The following is a 25,368-nucleotide window of genomic DNA, read 5'->3' on the forward strand; positions in this document are numbered from 1 at the left end:
AACTCGCTGCACCTGGTGTACTACAAAAGCTTCCGGTTCAGGGAGTGACGGAAGACTAGACCTGATCGAGTAAAGAGATGTTTGTCAACCGGAAGTGAGGACCCGATGTGAGTCTTCGGAATGGTATTTCCTGTGTAAAACTAACCACTCGTTATTACCAGATATTAGAAATAAAGGTTTTTAAAGACTAGATGTATCACTTGCATACCGCCATCACAAGAGGGTACGATGACTACAATCCTCGTAAGCGGATAGTAAAATACGGGCTAAAATTACAGTGAGAGAAATTGAGGGGCATCTCTCGCGTACCAGGAGGTACGATAGCAGTGCTATAACGGGGAGTAAATGTGGGCAATATTGACAGGAAAAGGAGAAATATCCCAGTGAAGAAAGTCATTCTTGGGGACTGCCACGTAGGTAGTAATATTGACAGCCCACCGTGTCCTATACTAAGACTGAAGAAAAAGTATTCTGACAAGGATTAGCACGTAGTAATATTGACAGCCCACCGTGTCCTATACTAAGACTGAAGAAAAAGTATTCTGACAAGGATTAGCACGGAGGCTTAAGGGGATTGTTTCAAATGATGGTACAGGTATCAAAAAATGGTAGTTTTTATGATGACAGGATTTCTGAAAGTTTGTACCAGAATGGGATTGCCACTTGTGATTGGGTAGGTCATATATAACGAAGAGACTTGGTACTATGACAACTGTGACCATGGTATGTCATCATTCAGACCCATCACATGTGTGCCCAGACGGAACACCCAACGTTGTTCTTTTTCAAAGAGTCCATGCTCGGTCTGTAGTTGTTCTATGACCGTCCATCTGAGGTCATTGACCCCATGGTTCTCAGTCAAGAAATGTGTTGCCATCTTGGTCGTACTCTTCTTGCAGCGAATATTACTCTTGTGTTCGCCCATTCGAATTTTCACTTGTCTGGTGGTCACACCCACATATTCCATCTTACAGGGGCAAGTGATAAGATACACAACATTTTTACTGTTGCAATTGGTGAATTTTCTCTGTTCCCAGACAGTGCCGTTGGCGAAAGTGATGTTTGTACTCTTTTTGGTTAGGGTGCAAGTACTGCACATTCCGCTTGGATGATGTCCTTTGACAGGTGGTTGGATACTTTTTGTGATCTGTTGGACAGGTGGTTTGCGTGGTCTGGTGTGAACCAAAATGTCTTTTAAATTTCTGCCCCTCTTATGGGAGAACATGGGTTTCGGTAGGTTGAGGCCTCCACAATTCAGAATTTTCCAATTCTTATTAATAATCTTGGATACTTGGTTCGAATGTGTGTTGTGGGTTGTGACACAGATAGGTCTGATTTCTTCTTCCTGTGGTATTCGGTTCTCTAAAAGAGAATCTCTATTGTTGTTCCTCGCTCTCTTGAATCCTTTCTTGACAATTGACTCCGGATAATGCCGGTCTAGTAATTTCTTCTCCAGATCTTTAGCCTGGGCCTTGAAGTCCGTCAATTCTGAACAATTCCTCCGTAAACGCAGGAACTGGCCATAGGGGAGATTATCGCGAAGGTGCCTAGGATGGAAACTGTCATATAGCAATAGGCAGTTTTTGGCCGTTGGTTTGAAGTGTGTGCTGGATTTTAATCTGCCTTCATCTGCATAGATGTTGAGGTCTAGGAATACTAGGTTGCTGTTAGATGATGTATGCGTGAATTTGAGAAAGGCATTTTGTTCATTCAACCAATTCATGAAGGTGATAGCTGAATCAGAGTCCCCTTTCCAAATTACTAGGACGTCATCAATATAGCGTTTCCACAAAATGATATTCTGATGAAACGGGTTATGTGGATTCAGTATCCTCTGAGACTCCAGATGATGAACATATAATCCTGCTAGGCTCGGCGCAAAGGTACTACCCATGCTGGTACCGTGTTTTTGTAGGTAGTGCACATCTTGGTAGAGAATTTTTTTTTTCTTGAGGGCCAGGGTAATGCTTTCCATCACTAGGTTGCGGGGAGTGTGATAATTCCATGTTGTGGAAAAAAGAACCTCCTCAATGATATCCAAGGTGTCGTCATGAGGTAAACTGGTATAGAGGCTCTCCACATCCAATCCAATTAACAGGTGTTGTGCAGGATCAAACGTTAGACCTTCCAGGAGTTGTAAGACTGCTTTTGTGTCTTTCAAATAAGTATCCGTTCCTTGGACTAGTGGTCGAAGAAATGCATCCGCAAATTTCGACAAAGGCTCTAATATTGAACCGATCCCAGATACAATGGGACGTCCAGGAGGATGGTCCAGGTTTTTATGGATTTTTGGGATCGAGTAGAAGTAGGGAGTTCTGGGTGCCTTCTGTACTAGGAAGTCAGCCTCTTTTCTTGTGATCCAATCATGTGCAGTGGCCTCTTCCACCATCCCCATTATGTGAACCCGAATGCTCTCGTGGGGTCATCATTAAGGATTTCATAGTTCCTCTGATCACCCAGTAGTCTCTTGCACTCGTTCTCGTAATCAGTGGTTGTCTGTATGACCGTAGCTCCGCCTTTATCGGCTGGCTTAATGGTGATATCCATGTTGTTGGCTAGTTGTTGTAGAGCTTCTTTCTCTGCTCTAGTCACATTCTGGAATGTATTATGATCCTTCTGAAGTACGTTGTTAATATCCTCCATAACTGCTTTCTCGAAAGTTAGCAGTTCAATGGGTAAAGTAGAGTCCACTGGGGTGAATGTGGATTTGGATGTCAATCCCGTATCAGATGACTGGGTGGGGACTGTAATTTGATCAGAAAAAAAGACTTTGAGTTTAAGTTTACGCATAAACTCTTTAATTTCCAAACAAAGTTTGAATTTATCAACTTTGTTGGTGGGGACGAAACCCAATCCTTTCTCCAAAGCTGCCGTTTGATGATGGGTTAGGGAAATGGTTGAAAGATTAACCACTAGCTGTCCTTGCGACTGGTCGATGGTTGGTTCGACGCTGCTGTCATGCTCCGTGTTGATACTCTCGTTGGATCCTCTTGGTCGTTGCTCCAATGGACCTGGTTGCCCCTCCGGTTTCTTCCTCGTGGTGGTCCTGAACGCATCCCTAAAAAAGGGGGTGGACTATAATAGTTGTAGTCTTGTGGGGCGGGATTCCAATGTTGAAAGGGTACTCCCATAGGCGGAGGTCCAAAGGGATATTGGGTGTATAGTGGTGGACCTTGATAGCCACCCCACTAGACTACAACTATTATGGTCCACCCCCTTTTTTAGGGATGCGTTCAGGACCACCACGAGGAAGAAACCGGAGGGGCAACCAGGTCCATTGGAGCAACGACCAAGAGGATCCAACGAGAGTATCAACACGGAGCATGACAGCAGCGTCGAACCAACCATCGACCAGTCGCAAGGACAACTAGTGGTTAATCTTTCAACCATTTCCCTAACCCATCATCAAACGGCAGCTTTGGAGAAAGGATTGGGTTTCGTCCCCACCAACAAAGTTGATAAATTCAAACTTTGTTTGGAAATTAAAGAGTTTATGCGTAAACTTAAACTCAAAGTCTTTTTTTCTGATCAAATTACAGTCCCCACCCAGTCATCTGATACGGGATTGACATCCAAATCCACATTCACCCCAGTGGACTCTACTTTACCCATTGAACTGCTAACTTTCGAGAAAGCAGTTATGGAGGATATTAACAACGTACTCCAGAAGGATCATAATACATTCCAGAATGTGACTAGAGCAGAGAAAGAAGCTCTACAACAACTAGCCAACAACATGGATATCACCATTAAGCCAGCCGATAAAGGCGGAGCTATGGTCATACAGACAACCACTGATTACGAGAACGAGTGCAAGAGACTACTGGGTGATCAGAGGAACTATGAAATCCTTAATGATGACCCCACCGAGAGCATTCGGGTTCACATAATGGGGATGGTGGAAGAGGCCACTGCACATGATTGGATCACAAGAAAAGAGGCTGACTTCCTAGTACAGAAGGCACCCAGAACTCCCTACTTCTACACGATCCCAAAAATCCATAAAAACCTGGACCATCCTCCTGGACGTCCCATTGTATCTGGGATCGGTTCAATATTAGAGCCTTTGTCGAAATTTGCGGATGCATTTCTTCGACCACTAGTCCAAGGAACGGATACTTATTTGAAAGACACAAAAGCAGTCTTACAACTCCTGGAAGGTCTAACGTTTGATCCTGCACAACACCTGTTAATTGGATTGGATGTGGAGAGCCTCTATACTAGTTTACCTCATGACGACACCTTGGATATCATTGAGGAGGTTCCTTTTTCCACAACATGGAATTATCACACTCCCCGCAACCTAGTGATGGAATGCATTACCCTGGCCCTCAAGAAAAAAAAAATTCTGTACCAAGATGTGCACTACCTACAAAAACACGGTCCCAGAATGGGTAGTACCTATGCGCCGAGCCTAGCAGGATTATATGTTCATCATCTGGAGTCTCAGAGGATACTGAATCCACATAACCCGTTTCATCAGAACATCATTTTGTGGAAACGCTATATTGATGACATCCTAGTAATTTGGAAAGGGGACTCTGATTCAGTTATCACCTTCATGAATTGGTTGAATGAACAAAATGCCTTTCTCAAATTCACGCATACATCATCTAACAGCAACCTAGTATTCCTAGACCTCAACATCTATGCAGATGAAGGCAGATTAAAATCCAGCACACACTTCAAACCAACGGCCAAAAACTGCCTATTGCTATATGACAGTTTCCATCCTAGGCACCTTCGCGATAATCTCCCCTATGGCCAGTTCCTGCGTTTACGGAGGAATTGTTCAGAATTGACGGATTTCAAGGCCCAGGCTAAAGATCTGGAGAAGAAATTACTAGACCGGCATTATCCGGAGTCAATTGTCAAGAAAGGATTCAAGAGAGCGAGGAACAACAATAGAGATTCTCTTTTAGAGAACCGAATACCACAGGAAGAAGAAATCAGACCTATCTGTGTCACAACCTACAACACACATTCGAACCAAGTATCCAAGATTATTAATAAGAATTGGAAAATTTTGAATTGTGGAGGCCTCAACCTACCGAAACCCATGTTCTCCCATAAGAGGGGCAGAAATTTAAAAGACATTTTGGTTCACACCAGACCACGCAAACCACCTGTCCAACAGATCACAAGAAGTATGCAACCACCTGTCAAAGGACATCATCCATGCGGAATGTGCAGTACTTGCACCCTAACCAAAAAGAGTACAAACATCACTTTCGCCAACTGCACTGTTTGGGAACAGAGAAAATTCACCAATTGCAACAGTAAAAATGTTGTGTATCTTATCACTTGCCCCTGTAAAATGGAATATGTGGGTATGACCACCAGACAAGTGAAAATTCGAATGGGCGAACACAAGAGTAATATTCGCTGCAAGAAGAGTACGACCAAGATGGCAACACATTTCTTGACTGAGAACCATGGGGTCAATGACCTCAGATGGACGGTCATAGAACAACTACAGACCGAGCATGGACTCTTTGAAAAAGAACAACGTTGGGTGTTCCGTCTGGGCACACATGTAATGGGTCTGAATGATGACATACCATGGTCACAGTTGTCATAGTACCAAGTCTCTTCGTTATATATGACCTACCCAATCACAAGTGGCAATCCCATTCTGGTACAAACTTTCAGAAATCCTGTCATCATAAAAACTACCATTTTTTGATACCTGTACCATCATTTGAAACAATCCCCTTAAGCCTCCGTGCTAATCCTTGTCAGAATACTTTTTCTTCAGTCTTAGTATAGGACACGGTGGGCTGTCAATATTACTACGTGCTAATCCTTGTCAGAATACTTTTTCTTCAGTCTTAGTATAGGACACGGTGGGCTGTCAATATTACTACCTACGTGGCAGTCCCCAAGAATGACTTTCTTCACTGGGATATTTCTCCTTATCCTGTCATTATTGCCTGCATTTACTCCCCGTTATAGCACTGCTATCGTACCTCCTGGTACGCGAGAGATGCCCCTCAATTTCTCTCACTGTAATTTTAGCCCTCATTTTACTATCCGCTTACAAGGATTGTAGTCATCGTACCCTCTTGTGATGGCGGTATGCCAGTGATACCTCTAGTCTTTAAAAACCTTTATTTCTAATATCTGGTAATAACGAGTGGTTAGTTTTACACAGGAAATACCATTCCGAAGACTCACATCGGGTCCTCACTTCCGGTTGACAAACATCTCTTTACTCGATCAGGTCTAGTCTTCCGTCACTCCCTGAACCGGAAGCTTTTGTAGTACACCAGGTGCAGCGAGTTTTCCCGTATTTCGACAAGAACTGGCTGTACTTAAACTGGGCACTGTAGGTGTTTCTCCGCATATCGACGGAACCCCGGGATGGATGCACATTAAGCGATTGGCTGTTTAAGGATACGTGAGTACGGCTTAGCCGCTTGAGGATACCGGTCACGGCATTTCTCAAGGAGTAGTCAGGAGATAACAGCCATTTCTCCGTTTCCATTCTTTTTTCAGCATTGAGGCTCCTTATTGTTTTTTCCACCCGCCCTAAGGTCCATGAGGAAACACCTCACGTACACTTAAGTATGTATTCAATACACCACTGGGTCTATCTCTGATTATGAGTACAGTTCACGTATTTTTTAGAGTGTGTGTTTTCTGTTATCTGTTCGTAGTGTCGTGTATGTCTCTATTTCCTTACAGGTCACCGCACTTTCTTCTGCAACAATTAAGAATTATGGCTAAAACTATCACGTTTTTGTCAAGTTTGTGGCACATTCCTTATGTTTGCAGGTATGATGATTATATTTCCTGGGCAACTAAACAAGTACTTTTTCTTTATTTTTTTCCCCTACAGAATAGATACGCATACCATTAGGTACTGTATATTTTCGCATTTCTTCACTTATGTTGATAGTATTCTCATAAGTACATAAATTTGCACATAGGAGGGATCTTAACCCTGTCCTGATGAAGATGACTTGCATCGAAACATGTTGACTACATACTAGGAGTAAACCACGCATTGAGTAGAAAGTCTCAGCACCACCTTTTTACTAGTACCAGCCCCCTCTGACTTATTAAAGGTCTTTTGTCCTAGGGGCCAGGTCCTTTTTAATCTCACATTCACATTTACCTCAGACCCTCCCATTGCACTACACATAGCACTTTATCATCAGTGCTCCCACGTATTCGTAGGTTGTAGCACGCCCCGTCCCGCAGCGGGGCGGGAAGACCCCTATGATGAAGCATGACACCATGGGTCATTCTTGGTGTGTGAGGGGTGTTTAAACATCTTTGTGTATGTCCAACCATTATGGGACACCTACACTCATTTATCCCCTTTTCTTTGAAACCCAGGTTTTCAATTTTCTCTTTTTCCCGAAAGAGATGGATCTTTATGTTTAATAATTAATTTAGAGTGGAGGACGCATCCATCTCTGGAGCCCATGTAGGGTCTTCCCTCTACACTCCCTAATCTTGTTATTATTACCTTCTCACTATCCCCAAAGTCCGAACCGTCAGAAACGGAGACAGAGCCTTCTCTAAAATAGCCCCTGAGACCTGGAACACTCTTCCTTTATCCATCAGGCTAGAACCTAACCATCTTAAGTTCCGTAAATTTCTGAAAACCTGGCTATTCTAATACTGTTTGACCGCACGCCCTCCATCTGAGTATCTGCTGGCGCTATGAAACCTATGGGTGATTTATGCGCCTTACAAATGCCAACACATACATACATACATACATTACATCGACTTGCAGTAGATGGCGCCGTAACATTAGGAATATAGATTTACTATTCCAACTCCAGCCTATGTAACAGTAGGGAAGGTGTTGCAATAGTAAATTATACTATTCCTTATGTTAGAGCGCCATCTACTGCACGTCGATTTAATGACTTGCGTAGTAATGGCATTGTGTTGTAACAACGCGCTTGTTGTAACAACCGCGTTGTAAAGGCATCGCAGTCTAATGACCATGATGTAAAGGTTGTTTCCCCTAGCTACGTTCCATGGAATGACATTGAAAAAGTGTCTGGCCTTGTATGAGAGAGTTCTCAAGATGAGGAAGTGGAGTTAGTACCAGGAGTTGGTAGAGAAATGCTACTCACACTAGAGGAGGAGGTAGCTGAATCCTACACCCACATGAAGGCAGCCCTTGTCGCACTTTTGGGTTAACTCCTGATGAGTATAGGCAGGAGCTTAGATCACTACAGAAAGGTAACACACAGGATGGGCAGACTTCGATGACACCTCATTTAAGACACTGGATGGGTGGATTAAAGTCAACAAGGTGGATACATATAAAGGGCTCACAATCTGTTGGTTAAGAAACACATTTTAACAAATTATCATTCAGAGAAGTTGCACCAGCATCTACTGGACTCTAAGCTATCTAGTCCCACGGAACTAGCCAATATAGCTGATTAAAGGGTAAGACCCTGGGTGGTGACCAGAAGAAAGGTGGTCAGGCCTCCACTCAGGGTAAAGAAGAGGGGATAGGATAAAAAGAAAGATGGCCCCAAAGAGTCCCCTAAAACAGCCCAAGGCAAGTTGTCCTAGGACATATCCCAGTCAAAGGGGAAGAGGTATCAGGGGAAGAAGTTTGGCCCCTTGAAGGCAGGGGTGTGCTTTGACTGCAATCAGCCAGGGCACAAAAGAGGGGATGCAATGTGCACCAAAAAAGGCAACCACTGGTGACAAGTCCAAAGGGTTCGCTAGTATAGGGATTGGATGGGAAGTTGCCTCTAGAGATCCCAAAGCATATACAGAGACCACCTTAGTGTTTCTGGGTGGGGTGAACATTGAGCCTTTGGCCCACTGTCCTCCTAGCATGGCGAAGAATAGGCAGTGGCCACAAATCAATGGGGTGGAGGTGCAGGCTCTGAGGGATACAGGTGGCAGTATAACCCCAGGTCACGGCTAAAAAATTGTCCCTAGAACAGATCCTCACTGAGGAGGTGCATGAGATTGTAAATTCTGTCAATTTCACAAAGTCACACCCTATGGATGTGGTTGACTTGAGTGGGGAGGAGTTACTGACCCAAAAAAGGTAACTGTATCCCTTTCTATCCCAGTGGAGTGTCTGCTGGGCAATGACTTAGAAACTTCAGCTTGGGAAGATGTTGAGAGAAGGGCCCATGCAGCCATGCTGGGTTTACCTGAATGGGTGTGTGTCACAACCAGAGCTAAGAATAACCTGAGAGAGAGTTGAGGGATCCCGAAGCATGAAACTATGGACTGGATCCCCAAAAGGCAAGAGAAGAAGCAGGAAGGGTGGCAGCCCAGCATCCAAAGTTCCCTCAGGGGGAAGACCTCGTGCCTAAAGAACTGACTCCTGGAAACCTGTCAGATCTGGCAGAACTCCAAGGAGCAGGGAGGATCTGAACCATGCACAAAGCACCTGTCCCACTCTAGAAGACCTACAACAGTTAGCTGTTAAACAGGCCCAAGGGAATACCAGTGATACCCATAAGGTATACTGGGAGGAGGGGTTCCTCTACTGTGAGCCTAGGAACCCCAAACCAGGGGGGATCCAGGAGACTGGTGGCCCCTCAACAGTACAGGGTGTTTCTCCTTAAGCTGGTTCACAATATCCCCTTGGCTGGGCTCCTGGGGCAGATGAAGCCTGGGAAAGGCTGGTCATCCACTTCTATTGGCCCCAGATGTCTGAGAAGGTGAGGGAGTTTTGTTGCTCCTGCATGACCTCTTATTACTGACACCCTGTGATGACCTTTGACTACCATCATTTTGACTTTGGTGTGTTATTTTACCCTAGCCTGAATGTACGATGTCCTGCATATGCCTTGTTTCTCTTAAAGGCTTCTTTTTTGTACTGTGGTAGTCTAATAGTGGGAGCTGTCACAGAAGAACAGCCTTGCCAAGAACAGAACGTGTGGGATGGGATGTGCATTTGAAAGCGAGAGAGAGAGAGAGAGGTGTGGAATGTACTTTTTGGTCTCGAAGTGCAGTGTCATGAGCAGTGGTGCACAAATGTGCACCGTGTTGTACATTGAGAGATCAAGTATGTGATGCTATAGGCAATGGTACACAAATGAGCATTGTGTTTTACATTGGCAAATATTATTAATTTCCTACTATTGGCTTTGACATGGCCTCATGTCATCCTGAATTCTGACTCTGCCTTGCTTGAGCTTTTCTGCGCGCACATACAGGCTTGCAAGTTGTTTGGGTTAATCACGTTCAAGGTCTGTTTTGTGAGAGATTGTTTAATGTACCCTGGAAGGCTTTTGTGAGCTTTGTCAAGATAAAGGCTGGAACATGTGAGAATGTAGAGGAAATGTGGGAACTCCTTCCTGCCATGGAATGCTTGCATGGAAGCTGGCCAGTTCCAGTAAGTTTCCTTGGCACACAGGGGAAGACTCTTAAACATTCTAGTGTGTGTTTTTAGACTATAAAGCTGAGGGTTGTTGACAGCCAGGGTGGGAGTTCAGTTGCGGAGTAGACGTACTGCCACAACTATCTGGATTAGAATCCTGATCGAGATTCCATTGCCTGGCTGTAACGGGCTCCCCCAACTTGAGTTGGCAAGGATTTCGAGTGAACGATCAGGTGAGGTGATTTGTTACTGACTAGTGCCATTGTGATGTGTGGTTCCAGTGGCTGTGATCATTTGAGGTGTTTTCTTTGTGATGTGTGAATGAGTCAGAGTGCACATCCAAAGTAATCATTTCATGTATTTAGTGTAAATATCTTTTGAATCTCTTGCAGGACGTCCAGTATATTTGCTTGAGTTTTATCTCATATTATTTGCTTCTTGTATTTCATATTCATTCATTTAACTGTTGCATTTATCAAGTGTGTTATTATTGCTTGCATATAAATATATGTCTCTATATACATTTGAATGTGGTTCATTTGACATCTGGGAAAGCCTTTCTGTTAGAGAGCATTGCATAAATAAAACCCCAAGCCTTATTCTAAAAAGAGAGTCTTTGCATTTTGTAAAGTAAAACCTTTTTCTAGGTATTGTTGTTGTGTTTTGAGTTTTGCTCCACTGTGTTTGAGCCACCGTGTGGAAGTGAGATTTGTAGAATTATGTATTATCTGAAAGGCGGCGCAATACACCTGCGAAGCTAGTGGCAATGCAGATGGCAAGCCAAAGGCTCCCCTCATACCACTACCAGTGGTAGGGACACCCTTTTCAGAGAGTAGGGATAGATCATGTAGGTCCCCTAGACACACACACAACTTCAGAAAACAGGTTCATCCTAGTGGTAGTGGACCATACCACTAGATATCCTGAGGTTATTCTACTTAGGACAGTCACTATTCCTGCAGTGGAATCTTCACCAGGATTGGGTTCCCTAAGGATGTTATCTTAGACAGGGGCACAAACTTCATGTCCGCCTTTTGAAATCTATGTGGGAAGAATGTAGCGTGACTTACAAGTTCACAACCCCATATCATCCCCAATGGTTCAGTTGAGAGATTCAACAACAGCAATAAAGGCATGATCGTGGGTTTACCCGAGAAACTCAGGAGGAGATGGTGGACTTGGGTACTCCCAGGAACCCTCACAGGGGGATCCATGTGAATGGGCTCAAGCTACTCTATGAAAGGGAAGACATCACCATGCTGATGGTAACAGATGGAGGCGAGGAAGGCGAGAGTGACCCTCCACCAAGACCTCCTATCTTGTAATGCCCAAATGGAAATGCGGAGGCAGTAGTTATCTCCCCCACACTGACAGCCCAGGAACAAAGGCACCACTATCGCTTGCTGAATCAGTTTGCTGGGTTGATTTTCCTGACCACAGGTCTGACAAAATGGTGTATCCATGATGTGGACACCGGTGACAGCTTGCCTGTCAAGAGTAAAATGTACAGGTTGTCTGAGCAGTTCAAGGCCAGCATCAAGGCTGAGGTTGCCAAGATGTTGGAGCTGGGAGTGATTGAGCCTGCTAGTAGTCCACAGGCCAGCACAGTGTTGGTGCCCAATCCCAACCTCCAAGGGGGTAAACCTGAGATGAGGTTCTGTGTGGACTACAGGGGCATCAATGCAGTTACTAAGAATGATGCCTACCCCATTCCAAGAGATGATAAGCTCATTGCTAGGTTGGGAGCAGCTAAGTATCTGAGCACCTTTGACCTGACATCAGCTAAATGGAAAATTGCCCTCACTCTAGGAGCCAAGGAGAGGTCTGCTTTCTCCACACCTAAAGGCCACTTTCAAATCACGGTGATGACCTTTGGGTTAAAGAATGCCCCAGCCAACTTCCAGAGGTTGGTGAATCGAGTACTGTCAGGATTAGAGAGTTTCAGTGCAGCTTATCTTGGCGATATAGCTGTATTTAGCTCTACCTGGGACAATCACCTGGTTTACCTCAAGGAATTTCTTCAGGCTTTGCAGCAGGCAGGCCTGACTATCAAGGCAAGTAAGTGCCAGATAGGGCACAGCTCAGTTGTGTAACTGGGCTACCAAGTTGGTGGAGCCCATGTACAACCTCTCCAGCCCACGATCAGACAATCCTGGCTTGGGAGTTTCCTAGGACCCAGACCCAGGTCAGAGCCTTCTTAGGCCTGACTGGATACTATAGGAGATCCATGAAGGGTTATGGTACCATATTGGCACCATTAACCAACTTGGCCTCCAAAAAACATCCCAGAAACGTTATCTGGACTGAGCAATGTCAAAATGCTTTTAACACTCTCAAGGAAGCACTGTCCTCAGCACCTGACTTGAAGACCCCGAACACAGGTGCAGTGTTGTCACAGGTGAATGATTTGGGTCACATTGCAGAGTACATGAAGATGTCTGCAGTTGGTACATAACCCAATCAGCTATTTTACCAGGATTGGAACTTGTGACCGTTAGTTTACAGAAAGATATATTCAGTGAACTATTTTTATCTAAGGGGCTGTCACTGATAGATCTGAGACCTGAGATGAATTATTTGTATTAAACCATGAAACTTGTCATAAAGAGTGGGGCAGATGGGTTAACCTCACAAGCTATCTTAAAATACAATCTCTATGTTACCAAAAAAACGCAAGCCACAACAGCTTATTTTATTGCATTGTGCATTAGTATTATTATGTTCTGAGAGCACATCTTCAAAAATAATATACATAATTCTTTAGGTTGACTGCCTCTTATATCAACCTTCATAGCTCAGTCCTTTGTGATGCTAACTCCTTTCTACCAGCACCCGTCTACATAAATACAATTTGTGGGTTCCCAAAGTAAACATGTTCTATTTTCAGCATTTCATATAAAAGATAACATATCTGTGTAACTTAACTGATGGCTTTGAGAGGTCTAAGACATTAACAATGTGTTACTCTGAAGCCATAGAATTGCTGTATGATGCCAGGCCATGTAAGGTCTGTATCTTCTTTTAAAGGATAGCTCTGCTGTCTAAAGGCACATCAAGTAGGTCTCTGTTACGTCACTGACGATCAAAGAGTATAGGGTAATTGTGCACTAATGCTCAAGTTCCTTTTCCTTCCTTGTAGATATATACAGCATAATGGATGAACGACAAGAGCTCACCTTCTGGATATGTCCGGCCATCGAAGAAGGTGATTGGTTTGCTGAGCTGTCGAGCGATCCCCGGTACCGGAGGATAGAGGCGGAGGCCTTCCTTGATACACATTGTGGTGTACGTCATCTTGCTGAGGTCATCCCTGAAAACAGCCAGGGGTTTATTGTACACTGCAACAAGCAACATATCCTCAAAACACAGACACCAAATTCTACCCCAGCAAGCAAAGGCCTCTCTGAATGCCTAGAGATGTGGCTGACACCTGTTGCATCACCAAGTATCCCTAATCTGGGGGGAAATTTGAAAGTCACCAATTTCACAAAAAACAACACCAACCAGGACAATTACTTTCAAACTCTCAAGATTTTGTTGTAGACGAAGCAGCACAAAAGCATCTCAAGACCTGATCCGTCATAGTTTCAGGTTGTCACTAGTGTCACAGAGAAGGGACATTCCTTTTTGGGCTGCACTAGACATTTCATGCAACGATCAAGGACATCTATGCCAGCAAAGGGCCTCTGTTGCTGGATGTAACCATCGGCCTACGTCCCGCCAGCAGAAGAGGGGCTCAGGAGAAACCAGATACAGGAGCTCCATTCCCAAGAAGGCTAATGGGATTGGTTTTAGGTAGACAGGGACTTGTCATCAAGAACTACTTTTTACCAGTTCTTCAAAATATGCATCCAGTGTGCTTTGGTTCTGCCCAGAGTATTTCTCTGTCACCTCATGCTAATGGCTGTTTGTTGTACGGGGCTATTTTAAATCTTAAAAACACACTGGATGATGACACATTACATTCTTTATCTCATTGTATTCTGAAATCAATCGATCCTTGTTTTCCAGCAGCTTCTTAGAAATATTTTATTTAGTCCTGAAAATGCAAGCCAAACGCAGTGCATAATTTGTAAAAGAATGAAAGCCGGTGCCTAAAGCTCTATGCAGAAGCCCACGGCCGCGCTATTAAATGTCAGTGCATCGAACACCAAGTCTGCGTAGTCTTGATTCCACCTCATGCCTCTTTTATCCACTACCAGTTACTCCATGCCCCTTTATCTCACACTTACAGGTTCCTGCTTTCTCCCTTTGTGCCAGTTTAGATCTATTTCTCTTCCTCTGTCTTTCCATTTTGTGTGTTTATCCCTCTCTCCCTCTCGATAAATATCTGATGCATAAAAATAAGCGCTGGTTTCAACCAACTGCTTAGGGAGATTTTGAGAATCTTACATGTACTCCTCATGACAGCATAATGTGCTGGTTCAGAGGACTATCGCTTGTGGGACCATGAAGGGGCGACCCATTGCAGCAGCACCCGTGACCCTTTAGTAACTGAGTCCAGGGCATAAAATAATTTCTTGACATAAATACTCATCGTTGCATCACTGTTTCTATCTGACACCTTTTACATCATGGACTCTTAGGATCACCCTCGACTTCTAGTAACTGAGAAAACCCTATCCTTAAAGAGAGGCTATAGGTTTGCAAAAAAGGATCAGAATTCTACCTATTCCTAATGCATGCTCATCGGATATCAGAACAACAACACAATAGAGTTTAAGAGCCTTATGTACTAACAATTTTGCAGTCACCAAGCCTGTAATGGGAAACAGTAATCTTTAACCCTACACTATCCAACACTTACTCTACTGTTGCACTCACTGGAGTGGGAATAGTAATCTTTACCCCTACACTATCCAACACTTACCCTACTTTTGCAATCACTGGAGTGGGAATAGTAATTTCTACCCCTACACTATCCAACACTTACCCTACTGTTGCACTCACTGGAGTGGGAATCGTAATTTTTACCCCTATACTATCCAACACTTACACTACTATTGCCCTAAAAGTATTATGCGTCTTAATGGTATGTGTTGTAATGGAATGCGTTGTAAGTGACGTTTCTAAAAACTGCCATGCGTTGTAAAAACATGCATTGTAATGTGGAGGAGTGTGGCTCAATGGTTAGAGCGGCAGACCCTGAAGCAGAGTTCTGGCCAGGGACCAGGGTTCGATTCCCGCCTTGGCGGGGCTCGGGCTCAATTTCCTTGGACCTGTCTATTCTCGCCTCGGTGCCTATTCTAATCACGGGCCCCATGCTGCAACTCTGGGCAATAGCTTGCTTAGCCTCCACACCGGCACCGGCCCCAACAGTGCTAAGGATGGCTTCATCCTGGGGTTGCCCAGGAGTGGACACTTCACAGGGAAAGCCAGGAGGGGTTCCACAGCGGTATGAGTATCAGCGCCAGGAAACCGCAAAGGCGACACCGCAAGGTGGCTGTCTGGTGACAGTGTGCTCTATAAGTACCTTGACATTTACATTTCAATGCATGTTGCGATGTAAAAACCACGTTGTAAAGGCATCCAATGTAAAAGTTTGTGTTGTAACATGTCCTATTCCAAAAAAATAGGTTGTGCGACAGCAAAAGAGCATATTTGAATGCAAAAAACCGAGTCGGAAAAGCATTACGGAGTCACCGACAACATTTGACCCCTTCCGAATTTCGAATAGGAGGGGCTAATAGAGGGCACTTCTTTGCCATTTGGGATTTGGATTACAATGTATAAATCTTTATTTACCACAGTTGCAGGCAAAAACCACTGAAGATTTACCATTCTCCAAAATTGGAGCAGAGGGGGTTGATTTTTAAAGGAAAGGTGACCCCTTGGAACTCCTTTCCATTTGTGAGACTATTTGTGCGGCCTCGGAGGAAGAAGATAGTAGTTCAGGTGCCCACTGCATGCTCCCACAGATGTCCTTCAACCCAAGGGAAATTGTATTTTTAAAGCAGCCAATGTTCCTTTAAAAAACATAACATTCACTTGGAAAGAATATGAATGCAAGGAGTCTGCTGTCTCCCACAGGCGTCCGTGCCTACATTTGCTAGGGTTTGCTAAGGGTCACACAATGCCTCACACCTAATTAATATTCATTAGGCTGTAGGTTTTGCAAGCTCTGACTCCACATTTTGCAATGTGAGAGATTAGTAATTTAGTCGCTTCCCAAAATGAAGCCCTGGTAGCAAACCAGATGGAGTGCAATTTACACATGTTGGTTTGCGGTCTGGTATTCCTATATTGGGACATAAATCTGTACATTTCCGTTGAATTCGGGAAAAACTGACATTATCGTGTTTGGTAATGCTCAACAGCTTTGGTCAGCCGACTGGCGGCCTTAAGAACTTGGCTTGGCACTAATACCAAAACAGTTAAGAACCTTGGTGTCCGTTTAGATCAAACCCTAAACATGAAAGAACAGGTTCTGTCCACTGCGGGTACTTGCTTCCACATGATATGCCCTTTGAGGAAGCCTCTTCCTTTTCTTCTTCTCTCTGCAGGGGAAACATTGATATTGGCGATCATTCTAACTAGCTTAGATTAGATGATGGCAAGGCTTTACTTGCTTCTACAAATGGGACTTTACTTTCAAAACTTCAAGTTGTACAAAACAGAGCTGCCTGTCTCATTTGCAATCCTCCCTCTGGCAGTGGCGGCGGGTGACATTTGAAAGTGGTGTGGCATAACATTTTAGTTGGAGTGCACCATGGTGCATTTTCAAGCAAATTTTAGAAAGCAAAGTTGTACGGCATGCCCTTCCTGCCAGTATGAATGTTTATGCATTCTAGGCAACCAACAAGCAAAAAGACACAGCGCATAGAAGCATTTGCTTCTACGCAGACAGCGTACGAGCCTTGTGCCCCTGGCAGTAGGAAAGCCGGACACTACATAAACATGATCACGGTGCATTAGGCGGTAATACCGCTGAAAGCAGAAGGCTGCCACTGCAGCTGCTGGAATAATGATTCTGCCATTTATTTTAGCCAACACTAATCTGCTGTGGTGCATGAAGGTCCAGCCTGGCCATGGAGCAGGAGCAACAAAACAAAGGCTAAATGGATTAAAATATTTACATGGTCACAGGTCACGGCTGTATCACATGTGGCTGCCGAGAGCCGCGCTAAAATTGTCTCCCATCACTGCGGTAAATCCAGTTTACCATTTGCAAACGGCTTATTTCCTTCGCTGCACGGAAAGAAAAAACACTGGAATTTGAAACAGTTGAATTAAAAATAAACTCATCAGACACTGGCAGACGCATACAATCAGTACCGATGTGCAACTAAAATCTATTGGAATTGCTTGCCAACAGTTTAATGTATGCCCAAAAGCCATTATGCTACCAAATACATCTCGTAAAAACCAATGGCAACTGGTCAACTGGAACTTCCACCAGGAACATTGGTTTTGCATGCCTGCTCTTGAGCAAACCGTATCTTTGCAGAACAGTACACTGACCCCTCTAAATCAGGTTCCCACTAAAAAAAGGATTGCAGTAAAATAATACGCACCGATTGACATTCCCTAAACTTGCACCATACTCCGTCAGGAAAATGCACAATACAGTTTCACCATAGGCAGCTGTGGTGTATAAAAGAACGCGCCAAAGTCTGTCACTCAGAGCAACGCAAGTCCAAGGAGGGTCAACATTTAAGCGAGCCCCCCTTCGTGTCACTGAAGAATGCCAGTCATGTCCGAAGTGTACAAGGGACATTGCCTTTGAAAGGATGGGTGAAGGCAGTGGGGATAGGTAGAGCCACTCAAACGTCAGGGGCACTAACCTGCCTAAAAGAAACTCAAACTGCCTGCCATGTGACTGGTTCTGAAGGCCTTTCAGAGGCAACGGCGGGTGTCAAACTCCCCTATTTGCCTGCTATGCGACTGTGCTTCCCCAGCCCTACATGCCTTTCATTCGCATTGACATTCTGGAACTCTCCTCACGCCCCTCAAGCCAAACACCTCTACTTCCGATCAGCCCTGCCACCCGCTTCCCATACAACACTCCTGCTGTGGAACATTTTTCACCCGTCTCAAACATTTTTCACCCGTCTCTGATGGGCCATGAAAGCACATGACGCAGGCAAACCTGTCTCTCTTGAAGTGTGTCTAAGAGGGAAAGAATGCGAGGCGGGCCAAAGAGGTGAGCAACATCCACCCAGGCGAACAACACGAGCAGCCGTGAAATATAGTGCATGAAACTGTCCACGCAGAGGTCGCCATGTCTCCTTCCCAGCCTTGCCCCGGAACTATCCACGCAGAGGTTGCCATGTCTCCTAACCAGCCTTGCACACTAGATGGGCTGCGCACGGGGTGCATTGGGAACACGTGACGCAGATTTGTGCCTTCCTTTCAAAGCACTATACTCAACATTTTCATTTTCATTCTGTAGGAGAGTAGGATCTGCTTCACATGTATACCCCCACTTTTTGCCGGTGTTTCACTGTTTTTCGACTTTAGTCTGGCTGGGACCCTGCTATTCAGGGCCCCAGTCTAGCTGCTTCCTCTCAAAATTGGCTGCATGTACTTTAGGTACACCATAGATTGGATTCTGAGGTACCCTTGTGAGTCCCTAGTATATGGTACACTATGTACCCAGGGCATAGGTATCCTACCAGGGGCTGAAGCATGTATTATGCCACCCCTGGAAAGCCACCCAAAATGACACCACAGGTCTGCTACTGCAGCCTGGGTAAGGTGGTGCATGCACCCCTTACTGTGATATAGGTTACCTATATCACTATATATACACATATATAAACCTATAAGTCACTCCTATGGCAAGCCTTATCAATCCTGAAGGCAGAGTGCTTGGTTCTTATGTGAGAGGGTACCCCTGCATAAGCAGAGCCCCTCTGCAGCGTTCAGAGACCCTTCTCTGATGCTGTTTGTAATGCAGCCTGACCATATACTCTTAGGTGCATTATAACCTCTTGGTAAATCCTAACTTTTGGATGACTGCACAGAAACAAGTCGTGTTTGGTGTCAAAGCCTTTGGAATCCTACCCCACTGCCAGTTCTGGCGGCGGGGGTAGAATTCCACCCTTCTAGAGAGAAAGACATGGTAGTACTGGGTTACCCGGTAGAAACTTAACAGAGCCCTGGGTTACCCGGTAGAAACTTAACAGAGCCCTGGTATCACAAAATGGATGCTGCAGCCACAGACACGGGTCTGGACTCCTGCTGCTGACCGAAACTCCGGCAGGGGAGACCTGAACAATAGGTTTCCTGTCACAGAAGCACCTCCCAGACAGGCTGATATGTATTGGGGCTGGGTGGGAGCACTCTCTGAGTGATTTGAAGTCCTGCACTGGGGGCACATTTGGTGTCCCTGGGCATAGTCCAGCTCAAACCGGTCCAGGGGCTTCCATCCCCTGCTCTGGCGTGAAACTGGACAAAGGAAATGGGTGTAGCCACCCCTCTTTGCAAACCCTCCCATAGGTGGGTCACCAGAGCTAGTCCAACCACTTCATTAGGTATAAGTAAGGAACCTCTGTAACCAGAACTTTATCCCTGGCTGAAACTCTGAAGCTGAATCCTGGAACTTCGATGCTCTACTCAAGACTAGAGGACTGAAGAAATCTTCCTTGGGGTCAAGGAGTGACTCCCCTGCTTGGCAGGCACCAACAAAGCAATTTGCCGGTCTGCATTATCGAAGCTCCCACCGGACTCCGAAGTATTTGAAGCCCAGGAAGAGGATTTCCAGACATCTTTGAGGCCGACCCAAGTCCTCAGTAAAGCTGAGACCCGCAGCCCTCGTGAGTAGCGTGGAACCGGAACTCCTGGTCACTGTGCATTTCTGCAAGTGCATTGACTTCTCGACGTCTCTTGAAGTCGTGCTTGGGCTCACTTGTAGCCCCCATTTCGAGCACTGAATCCACCGAAGATTGTCGGCCTAGTCACCCCGAGTGACACATGGGCAGCCATTTTGTGTTCCGTCTCGAAGTCCCTTTGCGATCCCTGGTCCGTTGACTGGTGGGTCCCCGAGGGGGTAACTTTGTATTTCAATGGGATTCCCTGGTTGCTCCAGACGTGCCCTGACTCCCAACCAAGTGGTGAGTCCCACATACCTTGCTGGTCTGCACCGAAGAATCTTTCTCATTTCTGCATGGGTTGCTGTTTCCAAGGCTTGTTGTGTTCAATCCAGGCACCAACGCTGCAGCACTCGACATCCTTCGTGGGACAGCTCGAATCCAGCTCCTGGTTGTCCTCGACGCCTCCTGGTCCTCCTGGCTGAAGAGTCAAGCTTCACCTTCTTCACCTGAAATCACCCGACATCGGTGGGCATCTGCCTATCGCCTTCCTGGTCACTGGCTAGTGACCCAGACACTGTCCCCTCTGCTTTCAGGTTCTTCTCATCTTCGATCCAGGCTTGGATCTCTTTGGACACTTTGCATCTTCACGGCAGCAGCACTTCTTCGCCAGCTCCCATTGAAGTCAAGTACGCGACCCGACACCAAAAGACACCTATGCACCCGGCTTCCCTGGGTGAGGTAACACGAGTAATCCGGTGCTCCCGTGGGTGCTAGCCCTAGAACTTCCTAAGTCCAAAAGGGTTTGGTCCTGACTCAATTCTAAGTGTCCCTAATCTTTAAAAACCTAACCGCGACTTTCCCCATAGAAGCTAACAGGAGCTCGCGGATGTTCACACACTGCACACGGCCCCCATGGGTCCCCTGTGTCACTACCTTTGGTTGTTTCTTGGGGTCCCAGCAATTCTACAGGCTCTAGGCCTTGTGTCTAGTTAAGTCGTGATTTAGTTTAGTATATGGTTTGGCCCGCCCCTAGGGCCTGACGTGCATTTGTGCTATTTTACTGTAATATTTGAAGTGTAACTTATGTGTTTTGACCTCTAGTCTCATAAAGAGCCTAGGAGGGTGTGTTTAGTAATAAATACGTATATTTTAAATATATACCTGGTGTGGTGATCTTTCATTTAGGCACTCAAGAGATTATAGACTGGTAAAGCAAGCTGCTTTACATTCCTTCAAGACTTAGCCTGAATCCTGCTCTCCATAGCTACCACTAGGATAGCTTTCAATAAAGGTTGTCTTTAACCTATAACCAATAAGGAGTTGTTTGGACTGGTACAAGGTGCCCACTATAACTAGTGGACGGCATATACTAGGCCAACTTCTCACACATTCTAACCATATTTACACTATGTAAGTCATACCTATGTTGCATGCAAACATACACAGGTATCAACGTGAAATCTCATTGTAGCTACGTGTCCATATGTCTCTCTGAATTATTCAAAGCAAACATCAACACATAATACTTAAGGGTTAGGTTACGAAAAGAAACATTTTAGCTTGAAAAAAAATAATAACCAAGGAGGTTTCCTCTCGTCCCATAATGCTACAAGGCTTTCGGGGCCACTGCACCTCCAAAACATGAAGAGCCCCATACTTGTACAAACCACCAAAGCCAAAACATGCACACGTGAGGCATTTGAGGTTCAAATAGTGACGCGGTCCGGCTTAACTGATATACAGATATACCTTTTTTTTAACACGTGGCTGGGGGTGTGCAAGATTTGCTATGTTATGTCTCCAGTCACTACATGGCTGGCTAATGCCTGTTGTTTTTACACCTTAACTATATAAGTTGAGTGAAGAAAGATCTATTTAAACCAAAGAAATACAAATAGTCGCGCTTCTGTTCATCCCAGTAAAGTGCAGGGACGTAGCATGCATCGGTGCAACAGGTGCAGTGGCACCGGCCCCAGAAGCCGGAAGGGCCCTCTGAACCCTGATTAGTGCTGTGTTTTATCATTCAGACCATGGCCAGGAGGCACATTTCCTTTCTTGCGCTAGGGCTCTTGATGCATTTGCTACGCTACTAGCAAGGTGGCACTTGGATACTGTACACCACTGTCTGGAAATGTACACATTAATGTATGAGTGAATTAACAGAGGTTGGATGTCCCCCTTAAATCAATCTAAAAACAAAGCATTTGGTCTCAGGTTCCTCCAGCACCCTGTTTAAGTGCCTTGAGGTATTCCGGTGAAAGAATGTATGCACGAGAAGCGTGCACAGCAAACATAACATAACACAACATTACACAAAAACATAACACAGAAACATGGAAGCTCAAAGGCCAACCAAACAATACTGGCTACACTCGTCCCGTGTTGGCGCCTTCTGAAACAGGAACAGCCGCGTCACCAACCCCTCTCAGTCAATACTGGCACTGCTCCAGCAGCGCCAGGATTGGTTTAGCAAGGATACTCACCACCCATTAGGAAACCGAGGGTTGCGGGGTTGAGCAACCCTCGCTCTCCTAATGCGCAGCCGCCAGCCAGACACAACACTTGTGCGCTTGACTGGGCTGGTCGGAGAAATTCTCCGACCTGAACCCAGCATGCGCACTTGTGCTGCTGCCTGCTGTGCGCTCCGTGCCACCCCCTGGCCTGACAATGCATGTCATTCAGCATGACGCTGAAGACTCTGAAGGGGGTGGTCGGTCCGGCGTCATGCTGACTGACATGCATTGTCAGTTTACGTTCAGTCAGAGCCTCCGAGGGAGCTGCGTGCGCAGTGTGGGTCAAAGCCCCAGCGCCCTAATGGACGCACCGCCACTGCCCTCTGGTACCACTACCACTGCTCTTGTGAGATCTTTGCATTTGTTGCCTGTAAGGAAGAGAACAGTTTTCAAAACAAGTCGCTAACAGGGAAAGACCCTGAGTACCTCAAGCAGAAGCTTAAACGTTACTGTCCAGTTAGGACTTTGAGATCCCTGGCATCAGAAAGGCTAGAACAGGGGGCAGGTTTTTTTTTTTTTGTCCCCCTCTTACTGGAATGAAGTTCCTTATGACATTCGTACGTGCTTAGGTTATTGCAAATTCAGAATGATGCTCAAGACCGTTCTTTTACAACTCTCAGTCATTTCGTCGGTGATTTTGCTTCAGTGCCGAGATATCTCTCCCCCCGCCCCCCGGTGACTTGTGCGTGGTATTAAATCACTTTAACATAACATTTAACAAAACATACATAATCAGAGCATGCACAAAATTGTATTTTAGATGTGAACACAAAGTCTTAAAATAGATGTTACAGTTATCCTATTGGACTATTTGTACCTTTGTCCCCAGAAGTCCACTCCTATTTTTTATATGTTGGCTAGGTTTAAGGGGCTCCTAATTTAAGGAGCCGCTAATATGAAATGCTGGTGCACCTCAGGGACGACAGAGATGAAAAACTAGTCACTCCTCTCCATAGGGTTGATGGGGCATGTCTCTCAGACCCCACAATATCAGATCCTAGCTTGTGGGAGTATTCACAATATTAGATCTTAGCTGGTTGTAGTATCCACATTATTAGATCCTAGTTGGTGTCAGTAGCAGCCTAGTTCTGAGATTTAGTAGGCTCCTCTTTGCATGCCATAGTGGTTTGAGCATGGCATACACGGGAACCAGCAGGCAGGGAGGTTGGCTGCTGGTCTCCAAGTAAACAGTTAACAGAAGCCCCTTGAGTTAATGTTCACAAGCATCATATAGATTGGGAGCACATCAATGATCAAGGGCATAGGGGTGCTTCATAGCAGAGAGACAATCACAGTTATCTATATTGTAGTTAGAGTCTGCCATAAAGGATGGTAAATACCTCAATGTGTAAAAGGTCAGTACACAATTTACAATGGATGATGGACATAGAAACAACATGGACATCAACTCACCCACTTCCTCCCCAGGAATTAACTGGCTGCGATAGTTCTACTCCAAGGTGTTATTAAAGTTTTATTCTCCTAACTGAACAACTCTTGTTATTCATCTTTGCAAAACTATAACATTTGTGTGAAACTGAGCCTAATCTCAACATTTACACCCGTTCCTGTCAGTCAGGCATTGCCTCCTAAGTCAAGCTACCCTACAGTGTCAAGAGGGGTTGAGTGGCTACCTTTCCATCTCAGACGGAGTACCCAGCATTCTGGTCAATGAGAGGTGGACCCTACTTCTTCACAGATCTTTGGAAAAAGTCTGGCACCAGGACATCTGGAGTAATTCATGTCAGTTGTCCACATGTCAACATGTGGAATAAGCTCAAACTCCACCAAAACTATTCACTCAAAACCATCCTAAAAAAATCTACACATTTATCAAACCTAAACACAGATTAAAGAAACGCAATTTAGTTTCCAGCCGAGAAGATTTACTGTACCAGCAACTACGTTCCATCACACAATATTCCACCTGACAATTTTGGGAGGCAGTAGAGCGCCTCCCTGCAGAGTTTCTATCTACTGTGAGGTTCTTTTTCAAAATTTGCTTTTTTCACTTTTGCCTAGGCCATTGTGGTCAACTGAGAAAGGAGCAGATAAGACTGGATGAATCTCAGAAGCTGCTCAACATCTTCCATTGCCAGGAGGTGGAGCTTCACTACTTAGCCAATAGATTTCCTACGTATGAACAGTCTTTATTTTATTCCTATTTGTCGATAGATACAAACGAAGAGGATGTACGTGCGGGATCACGGCTGCAGCCCATTAGCACAACGGGAAAGAGGAGGACGTCAATGCCCCTCGAGGTTGGGACAAGCTACGACCTATGAGTTTTTGCTCACAACGAGCAAACAAACAATAAGGTGCGAGAACCGGTACCACGAGTCGGATATGAATTATTAACCTGTGTAAATGGGATACTCTCGACCTGGGTGAGACAGTTCCCCTTTACACAGCAAGATTGCAGCCCTGAATTTAAACAGACCCAGAAATAAAACCAAAGGACCGGGGTATTCGAGATCTAAAGAGCTTAATATTTGAGCACAGCTTTTCCATATATAAGGACATATAAAAAAACATTACAGAGAAAATTAAAACGATTGTCTTGAAAAAGATGGACTAAAATTTAACAACCATCAAAACGCCTCGACGCAAATCTGGTTACATAATCCTTGGAGGAATGCGGTCATGTAATTGCTAAATCAGGAGTGCATCCAGACTGTGTCCTTATATTTGTTTTTTTAGGATATGTACTGAAAATGACAAAACATAGTGTCTAAAGTCATTTTTCTCTTTCATGTGGGGGTGTAGTGTAATT

The 25,368-nt window shown here is 45.0% G+C and overlaps 1 protein-coding gene across 3 annotated transcripts in view; it reads right to left on the reverse strand.

The window, feature by feature from the left end:
* LOC146835042 (cytochrome P450 4B1-like) overlaps nucleotides 1–25,368 on the reverse strand; it is a 438,175-nt gene that overhangs the window by 100,250 nt on the left and 312,557 nt on the right. For all 3 annotated transcript variants that reach the window (XR_014960677.1, XM_085602703.1, XM_085602704.1), the window contains one exon: nucleotides 13,504–13,637. Coding sequence is in view for 2 of the 3 variants with exons in the window: in XM_085602703.1 (XP_085458829.1) it covers nucleotides 13,504–13,637 (134 nt within the window). In the remaining variant the exon portion in view is untranslated. The remainder of the gene's footprint in view (nucleotides 1–13,503; nucleotides 13,638–25,368) is intronic.

This window comes from Triturus cristatus, chromosome 4_2 (genome assembly GCF_964204655.1).
Source record: "Triturus cristatus chromosome 4_2, aTriCri1.1, whole genome shotgun sequence".
Lineage (NCBI taxonomy): Eukaryota > Metazoa > Chordata > Amphibia > Caudata > Salamandridae > Triturus > Triturus cristatus.